Below are 9,949 nucleotides of genomic sequence, written 5' to 3'. Positions count from 1 at the left end.
AACGCGCAGCGGCAGTAGACACCAACTGATCTCACATAACAACGGCCGATAAAATTGTTGCGTTTCCACCAAAAATTATCCTCTTTTTTTCCCTCGCGGTATAAAAAGTACAAAATTGTGGTAATTTAGCCCCCACCGCCGCGTGGCGGCGATGCTCCGTTCGCTGCCCATGGGGAGGAGAGAGGCAATGAGCGTCGAGGAGGAAGAGAGACAGGCAAGAGGAGAAGCAATGGAGAAGGTGACGAGGATAGAAAATGTTAGAGACAGAAAGGGAAGAGAAGAGGGGCGGGAAAAGAGGAAAGCAAAACGGGGGCCTTTTGCCCGTGAATACGCCGCACTAACAACACGGGACAATTATGGTTCAATATAGCTGACGTTAATAGCAATAGCTGAGGTGGTTTCACACGCTCAGCGTATTTTCTCTCTCTCTCTCTCTCTGCTTTCACCGCGAAGAGAGAGCGAGAGAGAGAGGAGAAAAAAGGAATACATTATGAAACATTTTAAAAATGTCCTACCACATTTGCATCGTGGTCAGCGTGCGCTACATTAGGCGAGATATTACATGCGAACGTTTGTACCAGCAGCAGCGACATCAAGCACAGCAATTCACTCTAGTACATACGTAAGCTTATAAAAATAATCGCGGTTTAAGCATCGTCGACACGTTTATCGCGTGCGAACGATTACGAATCGTTGCTACAGACTGGATATTCTTAGCTCGGTCTATTTGTAACAGATGCGATATTTTCCACACTTACCTGCGTGAGTATTTTTCACACGAATCCTATTTTTTGGTTCGACGCACCGATGTAATACACGAGGGAGAGAGAAACTTCACGAAGATTCCACTTTGACGCACGTCGAAAGGAAAGCTACAAATGACGTTCGATTTCGCTAGCACCGGTAACTCTTGCCCTGTACTGCTGCTCGTGTGAACTCACCCAATGCTTAAGCCACCGAGAAGGGGCATACTATGAAATTAGTATAATCACGATCAAAATTACTCGCACCAGGCTCTCCTGAAACCACCAACCGCCGCTCAAATAACCCGCCCCGCCATCGCCAATCAGCGATCGCGAGTCGGCGGCCATCTTGCGCGATACAACGTGCGCACCGGCAGCCACAAATTACCGCAAAAGTGGATAATCTTTGCTCACGAGGTACGTACTGTACCTGTGAACGAGTATGTATGTATATATCACGTTTTCGTTTCAAAAATTCAGCAAAATTCTTCGAACTTCGTTCGAAAAGTGTTTTCCACCTCTGTGTACATTCCACAATGGTACACAATGCGCTCTTTCGTATGAAATAAAAAATAAGGACGAAGTAGATTGAGATAAGATACAGAGTCTTAATTTCCAGTTAAGGTATACCGAACTTGACGTTCGTTCCCCATTTAAATGGTAATCCGTTCTATTAAGTTCCCTTTGAATCTCCCATGAACGTTTGCACAAGGAACGGAACGGCTGCTGCATTATTCTGTCGCATTCAGGGAACACTTTCCTTTCCGTGTTGTGCACAGTACACGAAAAAAGGAAGAGAAGAAAAAAGAAAATAAAGAACTGCACGCAAGCGGAGACCGCGAAACGTAATCGCGCTTCGAAGTCTCTCACGCAGCCTGGTACAAGGTTGTCGTCTTCCATTTATGGCGCAACCGTGCACCGTGTAATTAGAAGAACAAAATATTTAGACTTGAGCTAACTCGACCGCTGTAAAGGCGATCCTTCATGGTGCCGAGCACGATGGAATAACGACGGAGAAAATCGTTCCTATAGAATTTTCTTCCAAATTTTCTCGTTACACTTGCTCCGAGTATATTCTCGGTGAAATTAGTTAATAACTGTGATACACAGTGTAACACACGTCTGTGTAATTTACCAGGAGCCGTTACTCGGTCCGGTGGAATGACAATCAGAGAGATTAAACAGTGTCGCGTTACTTTTTTTCACCTGGTCGTAAACTAATTACCGCGATCTGATAAGCGCGAACCACTTTTTCTCCGTGTCGCCCACGTTGATACCCTGTCAGAACGACACACGTACCTCTTACAATTATACCACAGACAAACACACACACACACACACAGATGCACTTGGGTAGGTGTACATTCATCTTAATGCACACGCCTCACCCGTAGGGGATTTCCGAAGCGCCGTGTTACGTTTCGTTACGTTGCGTCACTTGGACGACTGGCCCCCCCTGATTATGGTCGTTAATTATCGGTGGCTGCGGCTAACCGAAATTAGAGGATTCGAGGTCGCTACTCCTCTCGTATTAAGGGTAAAAATAAAATTACCACGGATCTCTTACGTTTTAATATGAGAAAGAAGAGAGAAAAAAAAAAAAGGATGCTTCTTTTCTCCTTCCGATCACTTTTCACCGAGCAAAAAGCATGAATTATTAACACCGGGTGGACAAACCTCACAATGGTTACGACACTTTGCATATATAATAGAAAACCGGATTAAAACGACGAGCATTCCCAGGAATTTCGAGCAGAGCATGTGGGGGTTTCTAACTTTGTTCACCGATGGTGGATTTGCATTGCTAAAATGAGATAAGAAGAAAACGGTATATAGGGTGTAGAAGGAAGGAGATTAGGGCGTATATGGCATAGAGAGATTCCTTGGCCAGCCCTTCCGCCGTTTTTCGAGACGTATACTATCTGCTACACCCGGGGCACGAATACGAATTAGGACCAAGTCGCAACAGGATCGAGTCCCGCCGATTTCGAGTATGCTGCCGCCTTAGGCAACGATAAGTTGCTGCAGTGGGTCTAGCCACTGCTCTGCCCTCTGTAATTATACCGTATACAACCGGAGAAGCGTTGCCTTGCTTCTTTCTTTCTGCGTTACTTTCTCCTTCGTTTTCCACCACCGTGTTCCTCTTCTTCCACTGGATCCTTCTTATTGTTCGACGCGTGTTCCATCCGTTGGTCGTGGTCCCGCCGTGGGCGAAGGTTGCTCTCCGTAGCAGCCGTCTTCGAGCTTTCCTTCTTCTTCCGTTCCACCCCTTCGCCGCCGTTTCCTTTGCCTTCTTCCACTTACCTCCTTTTATCCTTCAACAACGATCACCTCCAATGTTCACACATTTTCCCTAAAAACTGGTTCCAGGGAAAAATGAGAGAGGAGGAGAAAAATTCGTCCGATCTCGCGTAAACCGAAGTGATTTGTTCGTATTGTCCAACCGCGTTTAGCACTCGAATCGTTAATTAACGATTCGCCCGTTAAGGTACACGGCTACGAATATTGTCGCTACGCTCGATCTTCAACAAGCGTATTATTTGCATCCCCGATGCCCGAAGCGCGCACGATGCTTCTGTGGATATTTGAAAGACGATAATTGGTTCAGGAGCAGCGTTCCGTTCACGTGATCACCTCGATGTATATCTCGATACACATCTCGGACATCGTTTTGCGGCGTGATCGTAATTTCGCATCGCGATTTAATATTCGCCGAGAGGAAAAAAACGGGTGTATCGCTCGCATCTGGTTGGCTGCCGTCGGACGACAACTTTCCTTATCCCGTGCTTTCCATCCGCGTATTTATCTTTGTAATATACAATCGTCCTCGTTTGCATACATCCACGTGTGCTCCTGTTATTTATCTCGCTTCGTTACCGATCAATACCGTGTGGCGAGCCACTCGGTGGATCGTTTCGAAGAACGGGGATGCTGCGAAGAAACGACGAGGCAGCGACAGGCGTCGATCCTTGTTCGAGAAGAAAATGGTCGGGAGAGACTTTGTAATGGTTCGACAAGGCCCACGGCAGCCTTGATAAATTGTAGTAATCTCCGATAAACACCATGACTCATGTGACAGGACATCAACGACGAACATAATGTTGGCGAGCGCCAACGTCGTCGTGGACACTATCAGACTGTGTTACGTATCCATACTCGATGCACCGATGTGTATTTATACAGGCACACATGTGAACGTCTCACGAGTGTACAATGTTGTTCAGAAGTGTCGGGACACCCGCTATATTCGTCAAGTGTCCTACGATAGAAATTACACTTCTGCGCGTACATTAGCCAAAATGTGTGTGCGTGTGTGTGTACTCGTTGTACTGCTTGATTAGAAGATGAAGAATTTTTTTCGTTTTAAGTCTTAATAGTTTCGTGACGATTGTTCAGATTTGCCTGATATTAGGTAAGTGTTTTAATACTTATGAATGAGAGTGTACCACACGAATGTAACAGCAATTGCAACGAGTGGCTCGGTGTGCCTCGATTTTCCAGCTATGTACGCTCGCTGACTGCGAGATTTATGATTTGTTACGTAACCACGTCTCTCTGGTAAATTTAGTTTCGTACACGCGGTGTATATAATCATTTCACAGACTAGTGAACGCACATTATCCGAGACATCCGATAGCAGATAATGCACCGCGCGTACGGTGATATACTGCCTGTTAACACGAATCCGAGACTCCATTAAATAATTAAAGGAGCCGAAATATATGGATTCTGTGCATTTTTCTCCGCGTTCCTTCTCTTCGGGTACATTCCTCTGACAGGACGTCGTTACTCAACAGTGCGTCCGCGCGTTTCCTACGCTTGTTTACGCATTTGTATCGTCGTTCGTATGTACAGGGTGTCTCAAAATGAATTACACAAAAAATTGTTTATTCCACGTAATTTTTATTACTTCAAATTTTTTGTACAATATAATTCTTGGAGAAAATCGGCGAAATCTTTGAATAAAGAAGAGAACGTAGATGTGCAAATAGTTTGGCGTATTTCGAGGTGTCTATTTCGTTTCGTTCGACTTACGAAGCGAATCAATCACAGTTCCTCGAGTAACGTCGTTTCGAGAACATTGTCAGCTTAATGGTGGGCACTTTTAGGCGAGAAAAAGAAGAGTTGCGACCACAGGCCTCATATAATATGCAAACAGTACGTCCATCATGACGAACAACACACGAGAAGGTTTCGATCGCTGAAGGCTCGCGTGCAAGATACCTGGCCGATCAGACGTAGAGTGTTAGAAGCAGGCGTGATACCGCTTTTTGCGGGTTAACCGACGACGATACCACGGCATGCTAACGGTCATGCGATACACTAGGTCACGCATACAAAAAACAAGGGAACACATGCACATGTGCATTCGTACGCATTGTTCGATGGAACAACTTCGGAACTACGAGTTCCACCTTCCTGTGTCTTTTGTTCGGTGCAACTGAACGATACCTGTCGACGGAAATGTAGTCGATTTAGAAGATAGCATAGCGAAACGATGGAAAAAAAGGGAGAAGACTGTGTCGACTGTGGTGGTTAACCCTTTGAATTTTTAGCAATTGTGTCACATAGTGTCGAAGCGACGAGTGTTGAAAAATTGAAATATTGAACTTCGAAATTAATTAATTTGATTTTTTTTTCATATACTCGTTACACTGCGCATAGTACAGAAATAAATTGAAATAGAAAATTTACTTTGGCAGAGGTTCGGACAGAACAACATCGCAATATAAAACGAAAAGACACATCGAAGGTTTGGAAATGAATGCATCTTCAATTCCTTGGAATTATTAAAAATTGGATAAGAAAAAATTCAGATACAGTGAAATATATATTTTAATATTATTTACAGTATAATTTGAGTCACGCAAAAATTACACATATTTTCACAATACTGCATTATTTTATTGATCAGTGAAAGGGTTAAAGCTTCCGTTCAGTGACGTTATTTCTTTCTCCGGAGGACTCAGAAAAATTCCTCCTCTGCAGAAGCAACCACAGTTTGATAGAACTTTCTTCTTGATTGCGGTAAACCGTCGAGGTAAAAGGGTGCGAAGGTAATCCACTTTACCCGTCACACCTCGTACATCGCGCCAGACATTGATTTTGCATTATCGTTACCAACAAACCGGGAGAGCCGTTTGGCTCTCCTTTTTCTCCGTGTTCACGTACGTACACACGGGATCTCTCGGTGTACAAAACGTTCGTGTTTGGTGCTTGTCCACTTGTATTTGTACGAAGGGAGAGCAAGCTTGAACGCGGAAGGGTGCAGCACGCAAAGTCGAGGGCGGCGGCAACCGCAATATTAGATTAATGGCGGATGTACTTCACTTTCGGTGCCATATCGTTTCCCGCGGTGGATTTCGTCGGAAATGAAACTTCTCGAGTCGGTAGAAATTGAATTACAAGAGAAGAGGCATTTTTCTCGAAACTCGCGATCTTTTCTATTTTTTTTTTTTACATCGACAAATGAATTCTAAGAGAAGAGGCATTTTTCAAGTTTCAGAAATCCTCGATCGAATTACAAGAGAAGAGGCATTTTTCTCGAAACTCAAAACTCGCGATTTTTCCCATCTTTTTAAATCGACAAATCGAATTCTAAGTTTTCGCATTTCTATTCGAAATCCACGATGTTTTCTCTTTCCAAAATATTACCCCGAATTATCCAATTATCCACGATTTAGACGCGTGATAGAGTGTAACATTGTATTTTCGTTATTTATGTAAGAACGAATTCAAGAAGATGGAAATTTCAAGACAGTTTTTTTTTTAATCGTAACATCTTAGATACGCCGTCGGATAGGAGGCTGCAGATGCTTGGCTAAATTTTAAGAGATCCACAGACTGTACCAGAACGACGACGTATCGTCGCGTAGGATAAAGAAGCATAAATCAATGTGAAAAAAGTAGAAAGTTATAGCCACCGAGACATCGAGGCAACGTCTTTGCTTGAACAAGCGGCAGCACCGGGATGGCCTCGAGGGCTGAACGAGGTGGAAGAGCAGAATGGGAGATCCCAAGGCTTGATCGTGATAAGATGCAGCGGCGTCGTCGGTTGACAAAGGGTCGTAGGAACGCCCCCTCAGATCCGACGTGCAACCGCTTGCGGGGGCGTACATATTAAAATTGGACCCCCACCTCTGACCCTCTATCAACCATTCGCCGATCTTGTTTATTACTGGCACGTACAATCACGTTACCAGAAAATATGATCCCTTTTACCGAAAACTCCGAACCTCTGTTGTATTCACCAGCTCGTATCTTTCTACGGTAACTTTCACGATCGCCAACACTCGAGCCAATACCGTGCTCGAAGATCGTTGTGCTCTTTGTATTTCGTTGACAACTCTCAGGCATGGGAATATGCCTACGAGCTGTTATTCCAACTCGTTACACCGATTTACCGAATGTTCTCGTGAACGAATTCTAAATTATCTCGAGGAGTATTAAAACAAAATATATCTACGAATGTTCTCGTGAACGAATTCTAAATTATCTCGAGGAAAATTTAAAAACAATTTTTCGATCTGTTCTCACGAACGAATTGTCGATTGCCTCGTGGAAAATAAAGAGAAAAACAATTTCTGAAGGTTCTTATGAAGAAATTCTAAATTATCTCGAGGAAAATAAAGAAAAAATTTCATTTCCTTCTGTTGCACTCGTTGTTTGGTATTTCTTTGCTCTTTCTTCGTAACATTGACACTTTCGCGATATTAGACGTTCAGGCAATTGCACATTCTTCTTGTGTTATAAAATCTTCTTTAGATAACAACACTCGATAATAGGTTATCGAAATCGTTCGTTGAAAACGAAACACGGATACGTGAATAAAGAACGCACGATGTAAATCGTCAACTGAGGTTAGAAAATGCCAAGAGCACGGTTATTCGTATATTTTTATTATCTAGTATAGTTTCAACGAAATATGAATAATGGACATCAAAAATAAACGAAACAACGGTACTCTGTAATAAGAAATAGGATCATTACCTGATTTATCCGATTAGCACCCGTTTTAATTGTTCCTCGCGTATCCTGTCATTAGTTGCATCTGCATTAGACATGTGTGCTAAGTGCGGCAGCATGGTGCACTTGTTAATGGTTGCATTCATATTACTGAATAATTTATTTCATTTAAAAACGGATACCTTTGTGCTTCTATTAGCGTTTCTTAAGAACAGATGAACGTTCAATTTAGTCGAGTGACTTCTTAATTTCTTTGCGAACAAAACTTTTCCCGCGAAACCGTTGTTTAGTGTCTGCCGTGTAGTTCGTGATCGTATCGACATGAAGATGCACCACAGTGCACTCAATGCTGCCCTCTTCGGTGGGAGTTCTGAAACATCATAGGTGTGTATCGTCTCGGGTATTTAGCAGTTTGCCTCCTTCTTTTCTGGTGTAGACGTCAATTTTGAATTTCGGTTCGGAACATTTAGGTTTTCGACGGTACTCGTTAAGGGCGGAGCGACAATGTTTCCGCAGAGTTCGCAGAACAGGTATTGGATGTTTAGCGATGAAAATGACTTGACGGCGTTGAGAGAGAAAACAAACGCAGAGTTTATTGAAAGGCATGGTGCGAATATGACGGTAAGTCGTAGTTTTTAACAACACATTGGCGATTTTCTTTCGTACATTCATTTTCGAACGCGTTCTTTATTGTACGATTTATGTTTGTGTATACAACAGCGATTTCTGAATTAACTACGAAAATTTGTAGGTTATGTACATGTTTACCTCTATCGATAAATGAAAGCATGTCGATATATGCGCACACTGCTTTATAATTTTATGTTTTTATTTGATTTTTTATTGTATTTGACATTATATACTTTGTTTATAACTGGTCTTGTTGAATGTCACGTTTGTTACTTTGTTTGGATTCTAATGTGAAATGTATACTTTGAAAAGTCAGAGGAAAGGGAGGAACATTTTCTGTCCCACACAGAGGAACGTACATTACTTCGTTTCTATGAATTACAATTGAGGGATTTCTGTCGTCGTTTTACTCCTTCTATGCCACGTGCCACAGTAGCAACAGCATTACATTATTTCAAAAGATTTTATCTGAGAAATAGTGTTATGGATTATCACCCCAAAGAAATCTTAGTCACATGTGTCTACTTGGCTTGTAAAGTAATTGTCTTTTCTTTAAATAGTTTGTTCAGGGGTTTTGGCACTTTGTTACAACAGTTTATTTTAGGTAGAGGAATTCAATGTTTCCATATATCAGTTTGTTGCAAACATTAAAGGAGATAGAGAAAAGGCATCTGACATTATATTGAATAATGAATTGCTCCTTATGCAGCAACTGAATTATAACTTAACAGTGCATAATCCATTTAGGCCTGTTGAGGGATTGATAATAGATATCAAGGTATATCTTTAATACCTTTATATCCATATCAATGTAATATTCAGACAAATTCATTCTGTATACTTTTAGACCAGGTATGTCTCTTTGGAAAATCCAGAAAGGTTAAGGCCATATATAGATGAATTTTTAGAAAGGGTATTCTTGACTGATAGTGTTTTGTTGTATGCACCAAGTCAAGTTGCATTAGCTGCAACATTACATGCTGCATCCAGAGCCTCTGCTAATCTGGATAATTATGTGACCGATATCTTGTTCTCTAAGGAACATTTAGGGTGTATAATAGAGGCAGTAAGAAGTAAATATATTCTCTTTCATTCACATTACCTAAGAATATTTCTGTAATACATTGTATCTAGCTAACTAGTAAAATATATATCATAGAAATAAGATCAATGGCTAAGTGTGTAGAACCTCCCTCGAGGGATGTGGTAAGAGCATTGGAAAAAAAATTGGAGAAATGTAGGAATCAGGAAAACAATCCTGACAGTGACATGTAAGTATAGTTCTAAGGTAGTCTTATTAATGTAACATGAATTTTTATGTGATAAGTTTTAGCAAGCAGGATATTACGCATTGTTTAATTATAGTTATAAACAAAGAATGCAAGAAATGCTGGACGAAGAAGATTTACAGGAAAATGAAAAATATGCCAAAATTATACAAGACCAGGCAGCTCATGATGAAAAGATTTTAGGAGTCAGTAAAGTTCTGTCTCCCTCAGTTCTGTAATAAATATTTCACCTTTCAGATTCTTTATATCTTCATCCATTGTACAGTCAATAAATAATTTATTGGTTTATATTTTTTATAATGACATACAAGGAAGGATTAT

At 41.5% G+C, this 9,949-nt stretch overlaps 1 protein-coding gene across 1 annotated transcript; it reads left to right on the top strand.

Moving 5' to 3' along the window:
* The first annotated feature begins 8,137 nt into the window (after positions 1-8,137).
* Positions 8,138-9,846, top strand: LOC108572181 (cyclin-H). The gene is made up of 6 exons (XM_017934381.1): positions 8,138-8,330; positions 8,652-8,876; positions 8,944-9,117; positions 9,187-9,412; positions 9,499-9,610; positions 9,705-9,846. The coding sequence occupies exons 1-6, from the start codon at positions 8,214-8,216 to the stop codon at positions 9,844-9,846; spliced, it is 996 nt and encodes a 331-aa protein (XP_017789870.1). The 5' UTR covers positions 8,138-8,213.
* Positions 9,847-9,949: the final 103 nt, after the last annotated feature.

The sequence above is a fragment of the Habropoda laboriosa genome, unplaced genomic scaffold (genome assembly GCF_001263275.1).
Source record: "Habropoda laboriosa isolate 0110345459 unplaced genomic scaffold, ASM126327v1 scaffold107, whole genome shotgun sequence".
In the NCBI taxonomy this organism is placed as follows: Eukaryota; Metazoa; Arthropoda; class Insecta; order Hymenoptera; family Apidae; genus Habropoda; species Habropoda laboriosa.
Note: the sequence above shows the minus strand (reverse complement) of the source record. Positions and strands in the feature narration are given on the sequence as shown.